This window comes from Hirundo rustica, chromosome 3, assembly GCF_015227805.2.
Source record: "Hirundo rustica isolate bHirRus1 chromosome 3, bHirRus1.pri.v3, whole genome shotgun sequence".
NCBI lineage: Eukaryota > Metazoa > Chordata > Aves > Passeriformes > Hirundinidae > Hirundo > Hirundo rustica.
The window spans coordinates 25,732,501-25,757,657 of record NC_053452.1 but is presented as its reverse complement, the minus strand read 5'-3'; the positions used below and the strand labels follow the sequence as shown (position 1 = coordinate 25,757,657).

General features: G+C 37.8%; 1 protein-coding gene across 3 annotated transcripts in view; it reads right to left on the bottom strand.

The window, feature by feature from the left end:
• Positions 1 to 25,157, bottom strand: part of MTA3 (metastasis associated 1 family member 3) — a 137,986-nt gene that overhangs the window by 19,597 nt on the left and 93,232 nt on the right. For 2 of the 3 annotated variants that reach the window (XM_040059828.2, XM_040059827.2), the window contains exons 16-18: positions 21,314 to 21,460; positions 9,325 to 9,356; positions 1,925 to 2,079 (exon numbers count right to left, since the gene is read on the bottom strand). In XM_040059828.2, the coding sequence (XP_039915762.1) occupies positions 1,925 to 2,079; positions 9,325 to 9,356; positions 21,314 to 21,460 (334 nt within the window). Of the gene's footprint in view, positions 1 to 1,924; positions 2,080 to 5,152; positions 5,207 to 9,324; positions 9,357 to 21,313; positions 21,461 to 25,157 lie in introns of those variants that run through there. The other variant, XM_040059829.2, reaches the window with a different exon arrangement.

The window sequence follows — 25,157 nt, the reverse complement described above, 5'->3', positions numbered from 1 at the left end:
GCTGTTGCCTCCATCTGCCCTCAAAGAACAGAGCATTTAATTGTTGTCCTGGACATGAGGGCACTCCTAGCAGCAGAACCAGGCAGTGCTTTCCACTTGGAGCTCTAAAGGCTGGAGACTTTTAGGAGGAGAATGAGCTAACCCATCTCTAAACAATATTGGAGTAAAGGTGAAAGGAATTGAAGGAAAAAATTAGAAAGGAGATGGCACACATGTGGGAGGAGTCAATGGGGATGGTGTGAGGACAGGAAAATAGAAAGAGAAAATGGAAAATCCCTGTGAAAGACAAGGAACCGATCTCATGTGAAACAGAGTTTCAAAGAATAAAAAGCATTCCCTGATGAGCTGCTCCAGCACCTGCCAGAGTGCCGCAACAGCACAAGTTCAGGCACCTCCTTGTTAGAGGAGTATGAGTGATGTCCAACTTCCCAGTGTTCCCCACACCAGGAGGTTTCAAACGTTACTTTAAACTGTTCATTATTTGGAGGAGAGCAGCAGACAGAGACCCTGAGGACTAAGACCCTTGTTTGTGCCCCACCCTGGCTGCAGAGCCAGAAACAGCTCTGCATTCTCCCTGGCCTGGGTATGGGGTCTGCAGCCCTGGGAGTGGGGAGGGGGATTTCCTAGGATGAGAACAAGCAGAGCTATCACAGATGTGTGATTTGCAAAGCCAGGGCTCATCCCACGCACTTCAACCACCTAAAATTTAAACATCTAGTCTAGGTAAGTTGTCTGGGCTGCCTCCAAGATCAGTGGAGAGATCACTGCCTGTGTAAGATTCTTCTCTCTCTTTTATTCCTATAACATTGGGAATAAAATAAATTGAAAATTCTAAAACTTGGAAAGGTAGTCAGTCTCACTTTAAGGATCCAATTGCTAGGGATTAGTCTGATATTGCTAAGGTCTTTGTATCAAACAGCTCTCAAAATGCCATCAATCTGAGCTGGAATCAGAAGCCTATGAGCTCATCAGCTCATCAGCCTCTTACTACTCTCTCTGAATTGTTGCATTCCTCATAAAAAAAACCCAAAAAGTGCCATAATCAATTATGCTGAAATAACTACCAAGTTATCGTGTGCTAGTATGTTAACTTTCCTAGCTGAATCTGCCATTTATGGGATTAAAGATGCACATTTTCCTTGGTTAGCTCTATATTTGCATATGTTCTTTCTCTTCCCTCTCTTTATTCTTTCTATTTTACTTCAACTACCAGCTTTTCTAGGCTTGTGAAACAATCACAGAAGTGAGGAACAGTCTGATGTTACTTGCTGTAATTAAGCAAGATATTAAAGGTTTTTAAATAACAGGCCAAATAAGCACAGCTTTCAGAAACAGATTGTAACTTCTTGTCTTAGTCTGAATCAAATCAAGAAAGGGACAGACAGGGGAAGAAAAGAACAGAACAGAGGAACCTCCAGAAAACCAGTGACTCTTCATCAAGTTCTTTTGGGAAAAGCAAAAGCTCATTAAATTTCACCAATTAATCTGAAAATGAAAGGCTGAAGGAGACTATCATCTCAGTTGCTCTTAAAGGAAATCAACTTCTAGCTTGGAAAAGATGCTATGAGCTGTATATTTCTCCGCTGTACACTATTTTTCAAGTTCTGAAAATTTTAGAGGATCACCTACATTGTAGATGTATTTATATTTTGCTGGATGATCAGAGGTGCTCTAAACCTCATTGTATATGAACTAAGTGAAATTTAAAAGTTCTAATCTTTGTCACAGAGAAGTGGTACTAAGTCTATTAATGAAATGCTGATAATATTAGTAGATAGAAGATGCAAAGTTTGGCAGGTGCCAAACATGGCTCTTTGATGTAATGCAATCTCAGATAACAATGCCAAAAACTTATTGAAATAAAGAATCAGTAACACATATGCAGTGAAGCCTCATTCTCTGCTAAGATTTCATTTTTTCTTACCTGGTCTCTTCTGTAGCTATAAAGAAACCATCATCTGAAGCATCAAGCCAATTTTGCCTCTGTCTCTTGATCACAGGAATGTTGCTTGTCTTAATGGCACTTGCACTGGCTTGCAAGGCCTTACCATTAGCCATGTGGATGTGGGGAGCAGCATGCTGAAATCATAATAAAAGGAAGAGGTGTTTGTCTGAGAATAAGCATAATCCCATTAACGAATTCTGCTGTAAAGGGCAGCCTACACACGTCTCAAAACCCAGCTCATCTGCCTCAAGACGTACCTGGGGGTAAGAGAACAACCAGCCTGTGCCCATTGACATGTTTTATGCATAAGTTTTAAAGCTCTTTAAAAACTATTAATTAACAATTAATTAATTAACTATTACTAATGCTATTTTATATGAAAAGATATTGAGGCATGAGTCAATGCTATGAACTAAGCAATTCAGAAACGGAAACCCATCGATTTTAGGAGAGAATATTTTCTGAGCAAAAAAACTATCATCCCAAGCAACGAGACACAAGACCTATTTTTTTTATCCAAGTATGGAATGAAACTAATTTCAAAAAATTCATACTTCTCACTTTGCAGGTCCTTACTCTGCCTGTCTTTGTTTTTAAATAGAGGTCACTAAATAAGACAAGTGGTTTGGTCCTGCTGCTAACCTAAATGGAATCAGGAAAACAAAGGTTTATATCATCATGCTGGTGCCACGGTTCATAGGTTTACTCACTGGCCTTTTTCTAGTTAGAGCTCTCTACAATACTTCTGCATTCACTTCACAGCTGATAACATCAAACTGAAAACGCTGCATTGATTTTTCCACTAAACCTTTTCCTGGACTAATTGTGGAATGAGAGCAAGTACTCAGATCTAACAAGAGAAGCTTGTTAGACAAGCCTTCTGACACACGAGGAGAGAGTGAAAATGTTTTCCATATTAACTCTAGGTAGTGTTTTGGAAGAATACACTAAAATATTCAGCTTGGAAATCTGAATTTTGTTTCCCACATAATCGATTAGCAGCGGGACTAACTAATAACAACTGGGCAAAACCAGTTATGATAGAAGACATTCTACCATAAAGATGAAAATTTGCTTACTTTATCTCACATAGATTCAACATCATGCTTTCTTAGGATGAAATACTATTTTCTTGGTGAAATGATACCAGTATTCTACATTTCTGATAGCATTTTTGTAACATTCCTAAAATGTACCCAGTGCTGCCCATTTGTGGGAGTGCAGGAGACTGCCGCATCACAGTCACTGGGTAAGGAAAGGGCTGGTAGCACCCACAAAGACCAGCAGAACTGAGCACAGAACTGATCTCTTAAATCATGTCATAAAAACATAAAAGCCAGAAAAGATAAACAAGGATATCAGCTTTTCTGAACAATTCTTACACTCACATTCAAAGCATTATATTTGCATTTTGACACAACTTTCACCACACCCCCATCCACACCCTTTACTCTGTCCAGTAGGACAGATTTTATGTATTGGACAGAAAATTCCAGCATTCATTATGCTATTGCAAGTAACTGAGCCATCTCCTCTGTGATTCCCTAGATTTCATGTAACCAAACCAAAAAAGAAGAGGAGAAACAAGACATCATATTTGAGTGAGTCACATATAAATCTTTCTTAGAGCTAAACTGTTTTCCTTTGTCTTAAAAACAAAGAAGATTCATGCTGAATTTAGTTGTTGCTCACAGGGTCACAGTAGCCCTTTTAAATAGCTGATTTTTTTCCATTTTTTCTTTCAATGTCTAGACTGAAGTTTGGCTTTCACATGGATTTTTGTATTGACTATTTTTGCATTGGTAGGGATGAAGACCTAAAAGACATGCTAATAGAAGCGATTTAGCTTTATTTAGAATAAATTCAGAATAAAGTGTATAGGTGGTATGAAATTAGAAATTCATTAAGGTTTGTACACAGTGGGTGGTGCTCAAAAAGAGAGTACGAAGTCATGCATGGAAAACGTTACCACACATCAGATATCCTATTAAATATTTGCATTTGGCAGTTGCCAGCACCCTATACTACAGTGAAAAATCCAAGTGCTCCAACAGTATATTTTTGTTGTGCTTCCCTACTCAATAATGGGTTTAAGTTATCTCATATAATGATTCAGATCTTTTCACAGGCTCCTTTCTGATGCAGTGTTGAATGTTCCCTTTAGTCAAGATAAGAAGTACAGGCAAAAAACGTTCAGAAAATATACAAGGTACAAAAAGCATCTTTCCTGTGGCATAAACTCTGAAGAACAGTGAAGCCTGATGGAAAGAGTATTTGTCTTTTCATGACACTTTTTCCCCTGGCAGAGCCAGATATTGCAACTAATTCTGAACTTCTATTTTTTCTACTTTTATTAGCCCCTATCCCTCATTCCAGGCAAGAGATAACATTATAGAAAATGACACAAAGCTTACAATATAATCTCATTTCTGTTGTATCAAATTGGTTAGAATTTTCTCTTTTATTTCCCTTCTACCCCAGCCCTTTCAAGCTATTTGAAGAAATTAATTACATTTCACATAAGGACAAGAGACAATAAGATCATTGTTCTCCAGTCTGTGCTAGGGACCACATTAATTTCAAGTTAATAAAAACAATTGAAGCTCTTGACCAGGCAATCAGTTGATTAGTTTCTTTCAAAAAATATATTCACCAATGTGTATGAAAATGAACATTCAATGCCACTGTCACACTAATATCAACACCAAGAGCAAAATTAACTTTCATACAAAGTACTTGTTAAATGCTTTTCTTTTATGATGACGACTAATTCAAATTTTCCCCCCTGGCACACAGTTAATGCCAGACAAGTTATGAAAGCCTCAGGAATACTCCCTGAGCTACCACAGAAGTCCTTCTCATTTAAAACTCTGCTTACAAAAAGCTTCAGTAATTTCCTCACAACAGCACCATGTGCAATCAGCTGCTGCTGCTTTGATTTTCACCATGTACATCCCTAATGAGCTGTGCTCCAAGTTTGCCACAGAGCCACTGGAGTTAAGCCTCTGCATGCCTGGGGCACATTGGAGAAGCACCTGAGCATCAGGAGTTTGCATTTTGGACAAGTGTTCCTCTGTGATCAGTGACTCCTTTCTCCCAAGTTCTTCATCTCAGACTGAGTACATTCATTGAGATCTCTTGTTCTTCTGGGACAAAAAAAATGTTCCATGCTCAAAAGACATGAGGAGAAAAACCTTTGAATGCACTTGAAAGAAAAACTTCTCAAGACAAAGGGAGATCTGATTCAGGCAAACTTACATCCTGTAAAGAACACAAATATTTAAGTCATAATGGGATTACCTCTGGAAGGAGTCTCACCTGTCAAACAGGTGATATCCAAGCTGCAGACTTGAATGCACCCTCAGAGACCAAAGGCAATCTTTTCCAGGTCTTCCGCAAGGAGGGCTTTACATAAAGACTGGTCATTGTGCAGCTTTGCCTGCCCCTGCTGATCCATTTCTCTGCTGCTTGAAATGCTGCTCATCAAAACTCTCCTGGCAGGGGCACGAATTTCCCATCTACATTCATTTCACAGTGGGAAACTGAGACACCTCCAACTTCCAAGGAACAAGGGTGATCCTTTCACAAAGAAGCTGTATGTCTTTCATAAAGAAGCTATAAGTCTTTGTCCCTGTCAAATCTTCTGGAAGCAGCAGCGCTGAATTACAACTGTAAATCAGGTCTTTCAACAAAGGTGCACTAGGCATAAGGCGCTGCTGTGGCAGGGAAACCAAGGAAATAACTGTACAGGATCACTTTACACCTGATATCTGCTCTAGGGACAGCCGAGTCCAATGAAGTCTGGATAACATCCCAAAACCATTAAAACAGCAGCTTAATATAGCATTTTTAATATCGAGAGTAGATCTGTCCTCACTGGCCCCCAGAGAAGCACAAGGACACTGAGATGCGTGATGGTAAGTCATGAGGTGAGTCCTGTACAAATTCAGAAATGGATCTTGAATTCCAGTCAAGGTTCCTGTCTGTAAGTTGCTCAGTTTGTACTGCTATATAAGTGGTCACACATTTATTTGTTGAGAGCCACTAAAAATTCTGAAAAGACATTCAGCTTTGAAATAAAACACATTACACCCACAGTAATTCAAAGTATAAAAACTAACAGTGAACATTTGTACTATGGATGAAGGAATGTTTAGGTGGACTGCCATAAATTCCTAAGTGGATTTTAATTTATTATTTCTTATGTTTTCCCCCATTGTTTCAAAAATGAAAACATTCCCATTACCTTAAATTAACATTATTAATTTTTTTGTTGTGTCTCTAAACAAGAAAAATCAATTGAAAGCAAACAGAGCAAAAGAAGCTCTCTACAAAGAGAGAAAAAAATCACTAGAAGAAATCAGCTATGCTCAGATGACTGGCAATAACCCATATTAATTGCTTCCATGTATTTTTTCATTGACCTTATTATACAATACATAATTAAAAACAAGTTGAGAATTACCTTAAGTTTAAATCAGGTATTGATTCTCTTTTGCCATACCTGAAGTTTTCCTATTTCCAAAGGGATTAGCATTATACCTTTAATAAGCATCAACGTTCAGGGCTGGTTTAGTTATTCATAGAAATGTGAGATGAATGCAAAAATTAATACCCAAAATCTCTACACAGCATGAAGTCTCAAATGTTGATAATAATATGCAGGCACACAACCACTTTGGGTATAGAATTTCATTTAAAAACCCAAAGGCTATTAAAAATGAAAGATTTCCAAACAACAGATTGTATATGAGAAAACAACCAAGTACTTAACACAAGCCTAACTTTGAAACCTCTGGATTTGCTACCAAACCCTTGACAAACACCTACAATAGTTGTAATGCTGAAAATCTAAGTCAATGATTTTTCTGTGCAAGGGTGAAAAAAACACCAAAAAAACCACAAAAGAAACAACCCTCCTAAAAGATGACAGTTGACTTGTCAAGCCATCTGGGCTAAAATACTGCCACGTCTGTAGTCCCTGTTTGTCATATATAGTACAAGCTATATAACCTCTAAATAATCATGTCTTAGAAGGTATCATTTTGAAGTAAATAGTTATTTATGGAAATCAGTAAATTAGTAATGAAAGATTAAGCTGGGCAACTATGCACAGAATAAAAGGAAATTCATAGTTAAAACAAAGCATGCTCTCCCTCTCTACCCATCACACAGATGCTTAAAATATTTTGTTTTTTTATTTTTGTGATCAAGAATCTGGAACAAAAATAGGCAGCTAGCATTGCATTTAAATACAGAAGAAAACTTCTTGTAATGTCCTCAGAAAGACTGCACTTCGTTGGTTTTTTTTTTAGCAGAGCACACCCTTTACCTGCTGGCTTTGACTTCAGCATAAATCTGAATCTTCAGAGACGAGATCAGATTTAATGCCTTACATTATTTCAATGCACCAATAAATGCAACTTTTAAAAAGTTCAATTACTTTACCTTGGTAAGACAAAAGTTCTTTTACATCAAAGCAGCCAAGGCAGTAATACAAATTTGCTGTGGTACCTCCCACATTCTGATGACTAAAGGTCATGCTTTAACTTTTTATGTTACGTACAACCGTAATCACTCAGAAAAAGGGGACTCGATTCCAGAGCAACTATTTATTGCAGTAGTGATTATTAGTGATTGGTTCTCAGCAGTATCGCTTTACTACATCTGTACTGAATGTATAATCTCATACTGTTTCTAATGCAAGGAATACAATATTTTTGGGGTTTACTGACAATTTCTCCTTGCTCACTGGGGGTAAGAAATTTTCTTTTACACGTTCATTTATGCTTTAGTTGCAGAGAAGAGCAGATATTACCATAATGATTTGTCACTTGGCAAAACACTTACTTTTATTTCTTTTATTTAAGTGCAATGAACAATTACTGCACACTGACTGCAGAACATTAGCTTGAGGTCTGAGCCATCTGAGTTGTCTGGAGGAACCTCAGGAACTCAATTTTTTAAAAAATCTTTTCCTTCTCTCTTTAAAAGTTAGGACATGTTTTGGTGTGAGGAGAAAAAAAAAATAGGAAAAACCCACTCTTTTGGCTCAGTTTTTAGAACTATTCTGATAAATTAATGGAAAAGAGAGACTGAGTATCTTCAGAGTACATTTAATAGGACAGAAAAGACTAAAGGTGAAGCAGAGTGAAAGGTTCACCAGTTTCAACGCAATTGCCCTGCTCTTTTCCCAACACCCAGCACAGCACAGAAAAAATACTGAAAAGTTTTTCAATCCCTTCCAAAATTTTATAAGAGAGGAATACACTCAAATAACTAAGCACCTGCTTTTGAAATGGGTGTATTTAAAACAAATTCATGACCAGCAAGGATTACATCACATCCAGTAGGAAACAGAAACGTCACTTTTCCAGACATCTCTACTATTTTGCAATGTTGTGATATGTAGTCCTTAGCTATTTATAATTCTTTTGCAATGGATTATTAACGGCCATTGATGATAAAGGCAATGAACTATATTAACCTTTTATCCCCTATAGAGCCAAGAAACCCACGGGGGAATTTACATGTCTCATAAATGCCATACATAAAGAAGAGGTAAATAAACTTGAAGGGACACCCTAACAACTGTAGGAATGAAAACAAATAAGCTCATGTCATGATTTTCTGGGCTTTGTCTAAAATTTCAACACTTGCCTCAAAAACTTTTCCAAAAGCAGAAAACCCTCTTCTTGAACACCCACAGGACGGGCATCAATCATTCCCTGTCAGAGAAAGGTTTTCTCTATGTGCATTGTTGTTCAACCCTTACCTAACTTTATTATGAGTTTGAAAAAGAGACAAACATTTCTCACCCTATAAAAATGCAACATAGACATCAAGTGCATTATTATTATTATTATTATTTTTAACATAAAGCTTTCTAATCTCATTTTTGAAGGTGTATCTGTCTACTTAAACATGTCCCTATTTCTGGAACCCAAATTATCAAACTCAAGGTAAAGTCGGAAACTGGCCTTTGAGGAATATGATGCAAGAAATTATTCAGCTATTGTTCCAAAATTTAAATGTGCTCTGCTTCATGTGATATAGATCAAATGCAAGACATTTTATCAACATTAATTTGACATAGTCAAAAATCACTTAAACAGAGCACAGAATTGTAGTTGAATTTTTTAGCTATTCAAACTGACTGCACTGTTACCTTTTAAGCTCTTTAATCTCTCATTTTTTCTCCAAGATTGCTCAAGAAATAAAGACAGACTCATTTTATGTTCACAATTATATTGGACTTCACTAAAAAAAAAAAAAAAAAAGCCAATGGCTTAGGGTACTACTATATCTACCTCATTTTTAGAGGGAAATTCATATCTACAGGCAGATTAATATAATCCTTTAAACTCCTCTACACTTACCATGATTGTTCTTGTTGTATGGCTGGACGAGTCTGGAAAATAAAAGAATCACAGCATATTAGAATGTTTTCTTTATCCACAAAAGCCCTATGCTCTGATGCTCACCCTGAAGGCTAAGATGCTGCTGCTCAGCTACAACAATGAACACATCAAAAATGCAGAGAGTGGAAACATTTCTCATGAAACGAGCATGAGACTCCTCATTGGTCTTGAATATATATGGCATGTTATAATATGCACTTGTTCTCTTCACTTAATTATCCTCTTCTGCAAGAAAATATAAAAATGGAACTAATTCATAATTCATGTTTGAAGAAGTGAGGGTCGTTTTTTCATTTTGCTTTTAACATATGGCATCATGAAGGATTATCTCTGCAGACATAAATACAGATAGTATCAACAAAATTCCATCACTTTTTCCATTTCAAAAAAAGTTTTATAAAACTAGACAACCCTTTTTCTGAGAATTTTGAGGTGGGTGTTCAGACTGAAACTGAAAAGCTTATTGAGAAATGCAACATGCAGAAAAGGTAACTATTCTCTCCTATATGATCATTCAGGAGTCAGTAAAATGAGTCCATGGTTATATTTTTATAAATTTCAGGGCAATCACTACTAGGCCATTAATTAACATAAATTTCCCCCTGCTGTTTAAATCAGATTACTTTTGGTTTTTTTCTTTCCAAAAAAAAACAGAAATCACACTCTCTTTGGCTTTAAGACATTACAGTTCACATATTAGAGACGTTGTTCTTTCTCAAAGCAGTGCAACTTCAGTAACAAAACAAAAACAGTTAAGAAACCTGCAGGAAAACTCACTGCTGGTCTGTAAAATGCAAGATGATACCACCAGCAATCTCACAGACATGCCAAAAACTTAGGACAATTTGTTGGCTATAGAGAGTTCTTAAGGAAGGGACATTTATCAGAATTACATGTTTTTATAAAATGTGCACAATTCTGAATGACTTGAATCAGCAGAGTCTCAGTTCTGCAAGTGAGATAAATGCTAAATATTTACTTTTTTTTTATTATTATTCTTGTTTTGGTTCCAAATTGCAACTTACAGAGTTTTCAACTAGTATCACTTACACAAAGAATTCTTAAGGGATTTCATTATTGTTAAAAACAATTGTAAAGAGATTAAAAGGACATGAGAACAGCTGCATCTCTCTTTCCAAAAAAAAAAAAAAAAAGAAATTACACTCTCAAACTGGCATTTTCATTTTGAGGAGTCTCCTTAACCAGTCTGAAGGTATAGTTCAATCATTGATAGAGAAAAGGTAAACCATTTTAAACATCTCAAACTATCTATAAACCCCAACATTCAACAGAAATTCCAGTATCTAGTTTACATTTACCTTTGTACAAGTCTTCATCCTTAATCAATTTTAAATAAGAAATATTTATATCACTAAGGTCACATTGGCAGAGGCACTATAATGTGAATATCTACCTAAAGCCAGCAATATCTCAGATGTGAACTCCTCTACCTCCAACTCCTCTTTTCCTCTCTTTTTTCACACAAAAGTTATCATATATAAAAATACATTTAAGTCACCAGTCCTCCAGGCAATTTTTAAACTGGTAGTATAAGAACTAAATATTGTGACAGTCTAATGCTTACTGATACTTGAACGTATTTGGAACTCTTATAGAGTAAGAGAAGATCACAGTAGAGTGAAAAACTCTAATCTGTGTAAATTTTTATCTTCACAGTAAAGCAATTTCTGTTATTAAAACTTTTTTTTTTCTTTTTTTACATCCCAGTAAAATAATATTTCAGGACCTGCATATTCTTGAGAAAACACAGAGACTGGATTAATGGAATGATGAATTATTGAGAAAAAGATTCATTCCGTTTATAAGCATAAATACCCAGAAAAAACACCCCAAACACCTTATCTCCAAAGAGCACAGTATTTCCTGAAGAATCCTGAACTTAGGCAGAATTATCCACAGAGTCAAACACAAAGAATGGGGTTTCTTGTCTCTTGAAATACAGAAGAGACACATTACAGAGCACTTTCAGTCACTTCCAAAATGATCAAAGCCAACAAACAAAAATCCACTTTTTTTATACCGAGATACTTGAAACCTTCCCTCTTACTCAGAGGTGCTGTGCTTTTGGCATAGCTCTATATGCCAAATCTATAAAAAACATGTTTAGCCATGGTTGTCCCAAAATACGCAGACACGCTCTCACTCAGTTGTCTGTGAAACTGAGAAGACCTCCCTAAAAAGAGCTGAGGAACAACTGAGTTTTCCTGGAAATTGTTAAACAGTGCATTTTTGAAAAGAACCTGACAGACGTTGCTAATGCAGTGCCAGCAGCTGTTAACTCCAGGATATTACCATATTGATAACCTAATAATAAAACCCAGCCAAGAAGTGCAAAAAGATGTTATATTTGTAAATTATCCCTGTTATACCAGGCAATAGAATCATTCTCTTTTTTTGCATGTATTTTTCTTGCTGTAGATACTGAAATATCATCTAAGTTGCCAAACATCAGAGACTTGAGTATATCCATAAATACAAAGGTAGGAAAAGAACTGTTTAATAAGTAGATATAGTCAAAAGATTCTAGGATCTAGCAAAGACTACTAATTAAGGTGCCACTGTTGCACAATTTAAATTCTCATATGCTCTGATACACAAACATTCTTTAAGACTTTAGAACTGAGGAGACGCCAATTTCTTCCAGAAAATAATCACTCCCTGACTTGGCAGGTTCTGAAAAACACTTATGCATGGACACACCAGCCAATTTTGTGGAAAAAATTAACTAAGGAAAAAAGCCCTTGCTTAAAAAGTCTCACAGCATTAGAAACCTTTTCAAAGGGTTTACACGCCAGTGCAAACTCCAGGGCAGCTTAAGGGTATCAGAGATTATTTAAAAAACACAAAATTCTTGGCATTGAACAGAACAGAAAACAAAACTTTGGATTTTCATTTTTAACGAAGTGCTGTCAGGAATTGATATAACCGGGCTCGAAATTTAGTGAAACTGGCACCAGTGGACGCTTGATTTCTAAGTGAGTTCTTACTGCAAAGGATTTCATGCAATACAGCGATCGGTACTCGCCCCACTCCAGTAGGAAGGGAACTCCAGGATGGAGGCTGATTCTCCCCTTAAGGCAAATGAAGTGCCAGGGATGGGAATTGCTCCATTTTAAGCAGAAGTGGTCAGACATCATCACCACTAACAAGGGTTTATAGTGCTATGATGTGGGGGAATTTCAGTAAATGCAGCTTCAGTGCTGACAGGAAGTTTATAAGTTTATTATTGTGGAGAAATGGATGCACCAACAGCAGAAACTACCTAAGATGCTCCTGTGCCCTGTCTACAACATATTTATTTGAACTCAAGTAGAAATGAGTAAGCTGTAGAAGAAATTTCCTCACATCAAAATGTGCTTTAACAACCATACTGATCAATCAAGCGCTTCTCCTTGTTTCCAGGCAGTAGGACACCATAAAATTTCCCACTGTAAAACCATTTAAGACTAAATCAAAAGAAGTGCACTGCTTAGGGATGGTGTCAGCTACATAATTATTTCAAGTTTACATATTATTTCCCAGCAACATGTTATTTTTTTATTACACATCAGAACCCTTTTCCAGCTGTTCATGTGTTATTTGTATATGCGATATTCTTTATTTCTGCTGATAGAAAATTGAGTTACTTTACACTTCTCTTTTTTAATGTAATGGGATTATTGACAATACTGATAGATGAAACATGTCCTACTTCTAAAACTTCCAGAATAAATATGCTTGAAGATAAGGAGAATTTGACAGGTGTAAAATAAAGGCAGAATGGCAATAGCAGAGCTGTTTAATCCTAGCAACATCTCAGCATATGATGGTGCGTAAGAACTAAAAGGTTAATTTCACACAGGATGGACCACGTTATGGAAAAATCTGAGGAAGGAAGACTGCTTCGTTATTTGTCCTCTATTCGGGTTACAAATGTTTTGAGTTACCAAACATGATTTTTTTTTCCTCCCAGTTAGCAGCAACTGAACACATGGCATTTTTAATTCAAAAGTATTATTAAAAATAAATAAACACATCTGTATGTCTGATAGTAAGAATAACTTTTGAGGAAGACTGCTATTCTCCCAAGACAGAAATGTTAAACACTGGAAAAAAGAATATACAGATGAAAAAAAAACAACCAAACAAACAAAACCCAAACCCCAAAACCAAACAAAAAACCCCAAACAAACAAAACCCCAAACAAACCCACTAAAATCCCCAAAAAACAAAACAAAACAAAAAAATTATCACAGAACAGACACAGGATCTTTCCAGTTCTACCACGTAAGCACTCTGTGAAGATGCCTTCCCTATTGCATTATGTACTAAAATTGTTAAGAACTATTGCTCTGCAATCACAGCTTACAAAAAATAATCAACCCACTTGACAGTAACCATACACTGAAGCACTTTGAGTATGGACTCCAGATCTCGAAACCAGAACACGTTATTCAGGAGGCAATATGCTGCTAATCCAGTTATCAAACAGACAGTATTCTCTTTCTGCAACTGCAATTCTTTAGAATAATACTAGGGGAAAGTAGTGATTCTAGGAATTAAGCTCTGGCTATCTGTTTTGTGGTTTCAGTGTTAACTTAATTACAGTGTTGTTTGCTGTTTGAAGAGCTGATTCATTCTGCCAATTGGAGAAGCCAGGGTTAGTCCAGTTTCATGTCTACACATTACCTGTATATTAAAACAAGAGACACTGATTCAACAGCAGAAATGGGGCACTTCACCATGAAGTTCCCTTTCCTCCTCCTGGGGTCCCACATGCCTTGGTCTTCCTGATCCCTGATATCAAACCCATGTGCTGCACTGGTGAATTCAGGGATGCAATACCCCCGTTTTTCATAAGTATTCATTTCCTCGGTACAACAAAAGCAAAGTGATCTATGGCACCCTCGAACTAGTGCTCTAAAGCATGAATGTGACTCTAGATTTGTGTTTTGCCAGTGAATCAATTGTAGGCAAGGAAGCCTTGCAAAACCAAAGATACATTTTTGAAAAGAATAAATGCAGAAGGAATTAATAATAGTCCCTTATTCAATTTCTAATGCACTTTCACCCTCAGAAATAATTCACATTTCTCAAGATTCAATAAACCTGAGCATCTCAGTTGAATGGAAATTGTATTTTGACTTTGGCATAACAAAAATAATTGCTGTCTGTATTTTAAAAAATACACAACATGCTTAGGAATAGTTCTTTCTCAGAGGAAATCCAAGGAAACCTGGGTTTGTAGAAATGCTTTTGCTCCTCCCAAGCACTCCTGTGGCCAAATTACACTGCTTACCTTTTATCACTGAAAAATACCCTGCAGTTTAAGCAGTCATCAGACAGAGAATGGGAGACTGTCCTTTTATTTGTAATAAAAGGAGCTCAAATACTTGGAAGATAACTGTAGTGTAAATTCAATGTACACATTTATCATTGTGAGATAATAAATAATTTTCTCAATTTTAAGAAATTCTAGGGGGGAAATTCTCTTTTTTTTTTTTTTTACAAAAATATTTTCCTCCTACTTGGTTATTTTTTCATCTTAAGTCACAGTATCATTTGCATCACTGGGTTTGGTAAAATGAAGACTGAAGAGGGAAGTGGGGAATCATCAGCTCACCGTTTTCTAACACAAAAATTTAAATAGGGGAAAAAAAAATACTCAATACATGCAAACATCAGAGGCTTAGTTCTACAAATGATTGACAATGTCAGCAGTAACATCCTGGGGTAATTAAGGCCTGTGTCACTTTCCAGGCACATTATTTGGGCTCTGGAAGCTGTCAGTAGTTCACCATCTTCAGTATCATCATTTATACCTCTGCAAAACAAGTGAATTTACTGACCACAGAAATGTAATCTTTAGAGCATTTTAGCTTCCTAATAAATATTTAAAATTATTGCTTCCAGCTGCACAGTGAAAACAGAGAGAAACTGGCTACTCTTCTGCAAGTTGCAAAATTAAATGCAAGAAGGTTGTTAGGTCAACCTCTTGAGGGTCAGAGATGGTTTTTAATGACTTTGTATAGAAAGGTATGACTAAGCTCTTAAGTATTTCCTATAATGATATAAGCATAAAAGCAATGTATTTCAGGAAGCAACTAAGAGCCATAAACACCTTTTCATATTCCTTTGCTTCCCCAGTAAATGACAGCATCATTTTTTTCCTGGGAGATCTATTTTCCATGTTCACATTTCCATCAATACCAGCACACACATTTGACTGAGAAATCTGTAGATGAATATTTTAAAGCATTTTTCCAGCTATACCAAAGACCAAAGCAGGAACACACATGTCCTAAGCAAACTTCAGAGGGAAAACTGACTGTGGAGCAATATATAGCTTTTGTCTCTCACTTTTGGGAAGAGTGAGTATACACAATCCAGCATTAATCATGCCTTGTTATTTAATATGGAAGAAATGGCAAAATTTCACATAGCAGCTTGTTTGCCACAAGTAATTTCTTCTCTTTCAGTTGGAAATCACTGGTATGTTAAATGAGGTTTATAACAATTTTGGTAGGTTTATAGTTTATTAATGTATAAGGGAAACTTGAGGGTTTCTTTTTTAAAGTAACGGAGCACCAGATGTTTTTTTGATGTGCAATCCATGCTGCACCTCTGCCCCCACAGCAGAACATCTCTGTCTCTATCAAAACAAAGTATTGTGATAACAAAAGTCAGGCACCTTTGAGAAAAAACAACTCACTGCTGAAAAATTCCATCCTAGAGTGAAACCTCCTTCCCTTCAATGTACTTTCTCACAGTGTTATGTCAACTTAATTATCATGAAGCATGTATTATAATTATTTTCTCTGCATCAAGAAAATTTGGGACAGGAAACGTTTTAGTCTCCCTGCGTGTCAGTCAGGCTGCTTATGTTTTCATCTGTTTGTCATAAAATCCCTATGGAAAAATAGGAGTAAAAACTAAGCCTTTCTACCTTGGTCACCTCCTGAACAGCCAATAGTATCAGTCATAAGCATAGAGAGAAGGAGAGAGAAGGTACATCTCTTTTTAAGGTCGCTCTCCATTTGCCAGTTTCTCTTGTCACCTTCTCATCCTGCCAGGACAGAGATGTGTGGGTTCCTAGGAAAACAGACCCTAAAATTGTTGCCTCATTCCTAGACACTTCATGTATCTGCTGCACACTTCAGCATATTCCAGAACAGAAATTTGACTGTTGAAAGAATCCTCTCTAAGGCAGCAGGACATCTCAGACTGAAATATGGCACTAAAGGTATGGCAGGGAAGAGAGGAGGAGGATAGGGGCTGTTAATTCGAGCCTCTCCAGCTATGAAAAGCTGTTTCTTTTATTTTGGCCCGCAACATGACAATGGTACCAACAGGCACAGACAGATTTCTGTATCTCATTAGTGACCCTTATGCCTTGGACATCCTGTGGATATTCTGGTTCTCATGCACGAAAGGTTAGGAAATGCATGCCAGATGGCAGAGATTATTCCTGTGTAAAACATCTCTACCTGATGTTTCCAAATACTATAAGCAAAATTATCATTACTCACCCTGCCAAAACAATAGGTTGACATGAAATTTGACTACTTGGATGCACTGTTGCTCACAGTTAAGCAGCTTGTGGGAGAAAGTAATTGCTTGGAATAATTTCAGACACTGTAATTTAAAGATCAGAATCAAAATATCTAAACCACTTTACAGTCACACCTAAATCTTCCATCATCAACTCCAGTAACAAAATTGGATACATGGAACCTTCTGCAACATCGTGATTTTCTGAAGATGGAATTTTCCCACTTGAAAGAGGCTATCTTCATGGCAGAGAACCACTTAAAAATCTTATGCTGACTTTAATTTCAGCAGCAATTGAAATGCTGCATCTCAGAGTAGTTAAAAGCTCCAGCATGTATATTACACAAAAATTTCTCGAAGTACGGTGACTTTTCCAGAACAGCAAAATGCCACTTCATTGGCGTCTTTGATTACATCTTACAGAATGCAGAATTTGCTGTTGTTTGAAAATGAAAAATACTTTTCCAAGACCATCCAGAAAAAGTCTTCCTCCTGATAGGGGACACAAAAACCTACAAGATCCCCTCTCTAGCTACAATAGACAGTGCTTAAGCAGAGCAATTTCACTCATGCCCATGACTGACAATAACAAGATATCAGGGCACAACACCCCCAGTAAGAAAAGACAAATGAGCTCTCTCATCATTCTCAACTGTGATCAAGAAAAATCAATCCAAAATGCCGAATTTCCTCACCCCTATCAATTGCACCAGACCCTTTCTGGGGGTGCATCCATGGAAAACTGAAAGGGAATCCTGTGCTGCATTGTCTAAAAGCAAAACTCAAGCCAATTAAAGACTTGTATAAGAAATGATAATCATATTCTTGTTCATTACCCTTAAAAGCATTTAACTAAATATTAATGATGTTTCTCATAATCTTCCCCCACTTCCCCAAAGAGGCATAAAAAAGTGTAATTTCCATAATGTACTGCTATATTCAAAGCAAATAATTATGAATTTGCTTAAAAAGAAATTCTGCCAAAATAAGGCACTCATCTAAGAGTAAGATCGACTTAAATTATGCTAATCTAAATATATATTTGCACAAGCCTAAGCAGCATTTATTTGAATGCTGTGAAATATTGTATATCCTAAGTAAACATATTTATGTGGCTTTCTCACAACAAATACCTAATACTGAGAAAAAAAAAAATAAACTTGAAAATGCAGACATTTCCATGTCAACAATATTATGAAAATAGCAAATGAGATTTTATGTAAGTCCCCCGTGCTCCTTTTTCTTTGCTCATTTCACCAAAGCATGCACTGAAGGGCAGAATGTGTCATCATCTCCTTATCAGGCTTTCTGGATACTGTTAATTGATGCAACACAATCAAACCTGCAGCAATCATTAGTATTTTGGAACCAAAAAAGGTTTTTAGAGTATTTATAGCAACACAAAAACTCTGGGGGCTGGCAAAAGCTTTCACTGCACAAATAGTACGGTGTGGTCAGGGAAATGACACAGACACCACCACTTCCCAAGTTCATCTGGTACTGAAGAGAAGCTGGATAGAATATAAGCAAAAAAAAATAATATATATTTTTACATTTACCAATAACCTGAAGAGGAGGTAAATGGTAAATATTGAAGGTAATCCCCTTTAAGTCAGAAGAAATGGAATCTGTGCTGTTGAGTATCATTACTACTGCTGTTTTAGTTTTTCATTATATTTTATTTACACTTTTCCACATTTTAATTAAATACTAACCAAGAATAATAACCGAAATGGCCATTTTTAATACTAAGATAGTAATTTTTGCACTAAAAAAATATGGATTTCACTTATTTAGAATATATGTTTTCCAGGAGGTTGTTTTCACACAAAACAGATAAGGAGAAATATCTCCTAACACAATGACTTACAGCTCTCAATACTAATTTTTCAGATTAGACATTATTTTATGCAAATTGCCTTAACACAGCTGACTGATACACACTAATTAGTGTAGCTAAGGGCTGGTTTTACACACCCTTTACTTTGAGGAGAACATCCATACTAAGTAGAAGAAAAATTTTACAGATTTCCAAGCATGCCTCCTTACAGAGACATAGGGAGGGGCTTAATCATTGCAATTATGTTGGGAAGGATGAAGCCAGAAAACCCTATAAATATGATTGCTTAGATTCTGAGAATGTGAAACCTGTAACTGAGATAGAATTGAAAGTAAGTTTTGATGTTTGAGATGTCCTAGCTGCTGGATGCCTAGGAAAACAACCCCCAATGTATGATTTACCTCACACATGTAACCCCCCCTGAAGTATCAAGTATCTGTAACCCCATTGGCACAAGCCTGTTACAGCCCACCTCGAGACCCCTTATCAGGGGGCTGCGAGAGTGGGCCTCCCTTCTGTTTCTTCTGTTTCCTCTGTTCCTTCTGTTTCTTCTCTCCTCTTGTCTCTTTGTTTTCTTCTCTCTTGCCTCTTGGAATTTCCTTATCTCTCACTACCAAGGCCATGCTACAGCTGCACCTGGCGGCTCTAAGCAAGGCCTCCCGTCTTATACAATAAACCTCTTCTTCTAAAACCTAACTTCAGAGATCTCTCGTCTACATTCATCTACACCGTCCTGGAGTCCTCAGCAGCAAGAGGCATAGGCATTTTCTACAAACTGGCGCCCAACAATTACCTTGAACTTACTGCTACAGCCTTCTCTGCTGGAGAAATGTGCAGGTATGCAGCAACATGGGGGTCAGTCTCTTCTGACAGATAAAAAGTGATATGACAAGAGGAAACAGCTTCAAGTGATGCCAGGGAAGGTTTAGATTGGATATTAGGGAAAACTACTGCAGTGAAAATGTTGTCAAGCACTGAAAGAGGCTACCCAGGGGAGTGATTGAGTCACCATCCCTGGAGGGATTTAACACTTGTGGTATGTAGGGTTTAGTGTGGGCTTAGCAGTGCTGAGTTAAGGGTTGGACTTGATCTTCAAGGTCTTTTCGAGCTGAAAGCATTCTGTGATCATATTTACAGCCAGGGAAAGATAACTCGTCACTCGGAGCTCACATGGAGAGTCCAATCTAATGGTGGAGGGGGAGGCCTTTGTTCACATTCTCATGCAGCAGCTATTAAACCATCCATGCAGAACTCCACCTTCAAAGGTTGCAGTGGAAATGCAGCCTACTGATGCAGCCACCAAGTCCCATGGTGTCACTTCAGTCCCACAAAGAGCCTGGGTTGCCATGAGTGTTTGTCTGTGGTGTAATAGCTGCATGCTGAGCAGAATGCAAGCAATCCCCTCTTCTGTGTGTTCTCAATAGCCACTTCTTGTCAAAGGATGTCATGATTCCAATCTAGGTGATATTAAATGTACAGTAGGTGTTTTCACTGCAGCGTACAAGTAGTGTTTGCAATGACAGAAAAACATGATTATGGGGAAGACGATGGATAATGAATCAAGTTTTTCTCCCTTTATTTGGAATACGATTTCTATGAGCTTGTCTGAAAGGCAATTCCTCTCCTTTCCCCACCTTGACCTATTCTGTGAAGCATGAAAGCAGACAGACACCTCTTTTGTGAACATCATCTCCTGAACAGTCTATTTGAGAGTCTAATGTCTGACAGAATTCTACCCTTAATAACCTTATTCAATTACAGAACAAAAAAGCTAATGGCTTACAGAAGTTATATCTCACAAAGAGATATCAGGAATGCATGCATGCATTTTCTTTTCGTGTAGACATTATATCCTACTGGATTCTCCTCTTATTTGGACAAGGTTAAACTGTTCACAGTTAGAGTCGAAAAATCTTGCTGTTTTGTAAAGATAAAAAAAATCATCAATAATGCACAGTCACATTTCAGGATGAAAAATGAAGATTATTTGAGAAAAGTTAGTCTTGCCCACAAATTTCCTTTTTGTTGTTTTTTTGTTGTTATTGTTGTTTATGCTTTGTTTGTTTGTTTTCACACAGCTTCATTCCTGCTCTCAGTTTGCACCAAGGTGTAATGAAGTGCCTGGATACCCCAGGCCTAAAGATCACCTCTGGCACTGCACAGTATACAGAAAAAGCCTCTCCTGCACCTCTGTGTGTGACACACCTTTTGTTTCCTCCTCTGCAGGCACACTGGCTTTCTAAGGTGCAATGCAAAAAGCCAAAACAAAACATGTTGCATCTCTGCCTTCAACAAAATTGCTTTATTCTTCTCTTGTTCTTTTTTTGGTTAATCAAGATCAGTAAGAAAAATGGCAAATGGAGTTTCTGTAAGAGAAGGTATTAATAAATCCTTATCCAATGAATCAGCACCACCATTCTTTGCACTGATGCTATAAACCATCCATATCTTATATTTTTCTAAGTGTGTACCCTCTCATTTAATGTTACCTCGGGTTCACAGAAAGTTTTGCAATTCATAGAGTTAAAGAAAGTTTCTTTATATTCGTTCACATACCATCAAGCCCATTATGATGGCTGTAGTTTCTTTTCCCCAAGATGCTTAATGAAGAGTGATTGGAGGGTGCAAGCAGTCGTTTTGCACTTGGACTTTGAAGGCTTGGTGTTGACCTGATTACATTGGGTTTCATGGCAGGATGTATCTCTGTTTGAGACAAAAGAGAGAGAGAGAGAGAAATGATAACTACTTGATTTTAAAATAAATAAAACATTCTATTCCACATATTAAATTTACTTTTGATTTTCAGTGAAGAGGAAGTTCCTTATGCACTTGTATGTTTACAGGACCTTGAACACGAGTCCTCATAGCCACAGGTTTCTTACTTACCCTCCAAGTAAGAAAAATCTATTTCACTTTAGATTACCCAAGTTCATTTCCACAGTGCAGATATGTAAGGATTTGAAGTTGAAGAGCTGATAAATACAAAAGTCTGAAATGAGTGCATTTGTATTTTCCTACCCTTTTGAAGTTTGTATTGAAGCTACACACCCACAGGTTTTAACAAGCAAATAAAAGCATTTTACTGTTGTGAAACCGCCTCAATACCTCAAGCTATCTAGTATTTTCTGTCACAATAACAAGCTTTAAGGGATCTTCCCAGACACAAGTCACAAGGTGCAGGAGTCAGGGGCCAGACAGTGTAGGGCTCTGCAGCTCAAACTACCCAAAACTGCAGTGGGAACACTTCCATACAGAGCCATTACTGGGGAGCTTCAAACATCCCAGAGTATCTAGTATGCTTCATGGAGCAAGATTATTTTGGAGAAGGAATTAAGAGAGTAAGAGGCAGCAAGGCCTCTTCAGGGTGGCAGCCGCTGTGTTTGCCAGGAGCTGACACAGCTGCATGGAAACTTCTGTTACCTGCCAGATAAAAGTGGCAAACAGGAGCCTCGGCTGAGCCTGCTGGTCCCTCACTAGGAACTTGTTGAACCAATTACTTAATTCCCATCACACATTTGGATTCAAAATGCTGTGTCCAGCCTTGCGTGGACCCAGACTTGTGTGGGAAGCCAGCTGCCCGAGGGCAGGTGGCTCTGACACAGCCACAGAGCACCAGCTGCTGGCACTGTGCAGGTCATGAGGTGCTCACAGCCCAATTACAGCAGTCTTCTGGTGACCCCAGGCAGCAGAAGAGGCTGAGAAGGTGAGGGCAGAGGGGCTGGGAGCCAGATCAGCAGTTCCCTGCCCAAGGCAAGTGAGATCAGAACAGAAAAATGAAGTACTTTCTCATTTGCAGCCCAGGTTTACACCTCCTGAAAAGTTCTTATTTATCAAATGGAGCACAGAAACTGAGAAGATACAAAATCTACAGTGAGACCAGGTAAGCAATGAAAAGCTTCTTCAGCCTCTGCCATCCATGGCTATCATTCAGGAGAAAGAAAAACCTTTGCATAAAGCCAAGACCCACTGCAACAACACATTTTTCGTCCTTCAGGAATGCCCAAGGTCTGATATTCAAGCACGTGCCTGCCCTGCCTGGAGCTCTCGGTCTCATGGCCTTGGCCAGGCTGTACTGGAACAGTGTGCCAAGAGGAGAAAATGCCAGCAATTTTTACACTGGACAAAACTTTGTTTCATTGTTCACCACTGGTTTGGTTGGCCTTGCAGTCACACTCTTCAAGCATGAACACCCTCCTGTTGATATATTCTTTTTAGCCTTCTGATTGTTTGCATTTTTGTAGTGGAGTTTCTCACACATGTAATATAAACAAAGTGATTGTTTTCGCATTCCTCCTTGGAGGAGGGGCAATTGATGGACTTCTAATCTGGCCAGTGGGGTGAAGGGGTAACAACCTTATTCTCCAATCCCTGGTCATTGTCCAGAATCTATATAAGCGTGGTCAAGAAAATAAACTTCCCTTCTTTTTACCCTGACGACTTACTGTGTGAGTATCATTCTTTTCATGCCCTCTAGCGACACCCTCCCACAAGAAGCTTCAAGAGGCCCAGATAAGAAGCAGTAGGGCAGAGAAATACACGGGCAAGGATTAGAACAGCAGAGAGGGAAGGCACGGGTAACCAGTCACCTCAGGGCAGAGCTGTGGATTTGATGTCACCAAATTTCCCACCACTTAATTAGATGAGAGCTTTTTACAGCTGCTCACTGCAGAATTCATCTGCTTTTCGTACAGAAACGATTTCATGGCGTGTCCCATTTTTCTTGCTGTGGGGAACAAGCATCTCATATTTTGCTTTTTTACTAAAATGGGAACAGAGGTATGCCTAATGTTATGAACGTCAGTGATTGCTAAGGCAAAACTCTAAACTGAAATAGAAACACTTGCACCATTTGCTGAAGGTAATTGGAATTTGCATTCTAAAATGTTCATTTAGCAATCTTTTCCAATTTTCTGAAGGAAATGGTAGACTTCCAGGGCTAACAACACTAAAATGTTATTTTATTTGCCAAAGAACTCAAGCAGCAACCACAACAATCCCAGCAGTTGCATCAACATACGAGAACTCCATCTCCTTTCATCTTCAATCCATAGGACAGTCAAATTTGTATTTTCAGGGTGAGCAAACTGTTGAGGAAGGAAGCATTTCCTTCCTTCAACTTGTATTCAGTTCAGAAGTCACTAATCCTCCATTAGTTTACCCCAAAGGTTGTCTTTTCTCTTTCTGCAGTGGAGGAAGGTAGCAAAACCAAGCTCTGCATTTAAATTCTGGAAAGGAACTCAGTTAAACAGCCAGGACCACTTCCCAATGGGCTGAGTCCTTCCTGTGCAGACCTTCACATCTTTACTCCTCCTCTACATATAGACTTGCTTCAGGTCATCCTTTAGATCAGTACTTTATAATCAGCTGCCTCATTACACCCAAGCGGAGTAAAGAGGCATTTCAGGGGTTTTGCCTATTATCCCTTCATATAATTGTATTATGGAATAATAGTAATTAAAATCTTTTCATTCTTGCCGTTCTTATCCTTGTTCTATTGCCTAGCACTTCACTGAAAATCTTCTAGCCACCTGCACCTTGCTCTCAGAAAACCGTCTATAACATTCCAATTATCCCATTACCCATGTAACAAATAACCAGTCAGCCACATTCTGAAAATTTAAAAAAAAAAAAAAAATAGTACTAAGAGGCAATGTTTCAAAAACATATTAAGAACCCATTTTATAGGACCAGATTTCAGCCTCAAGCAAGTAAATAAATAACAACATTAAAAACGTCTCCATTTTCCACTATGTCAGTAGGGTAAAAAAATAAAATAAAATAATAATAAAAAAAAACCTAACAAAATAAACAAAGAGAAGCTGAAGTCTTCTACTGAATCACTGCAGTAAACATCCTGGATTCCAGAGGGGCTTAGGCAGCTGCACCTTTCTCTCACCTTGTGTATCCCAGCTGGAGGGTTAGCCTGGTTTCCTCATAACTAGGAGGTAATATAGGACATGTAATTAGCCAAGGGTTCACCTTAGCAGCTTTGCTTTAGGGAGCGCAGTGATGACTGATGAGAATACAAGGGATTAGCCCCAGCTCTTGAGAGAACATGGCACAATTTTAATGTTTCTCCTACCTCCCCTATGGAACCTGCAGCCAAGATGCAGAACAGGGGTAAAGGGAAGTGATGACCCAGGATGTGCAGGGCACTGAAATCCTCTCTGCCTTACCAGAAAGGTTGAAAACAGTACTGCCCTGACACACTGTTAATCGTGTTCTCACACAGAAAGTACCTGTGAGAATAGCAAAGCACGAATCTTAAAAGGAAAACAAATGTCTCCTATACAAGTTATGACATGATGCATAATACTGATTTTTATGAGAAAAAATAATGCAAGATTTACTTATTCACTGAAACTGCAAAAATCCCAAATAAACAAAAAATATCACAATC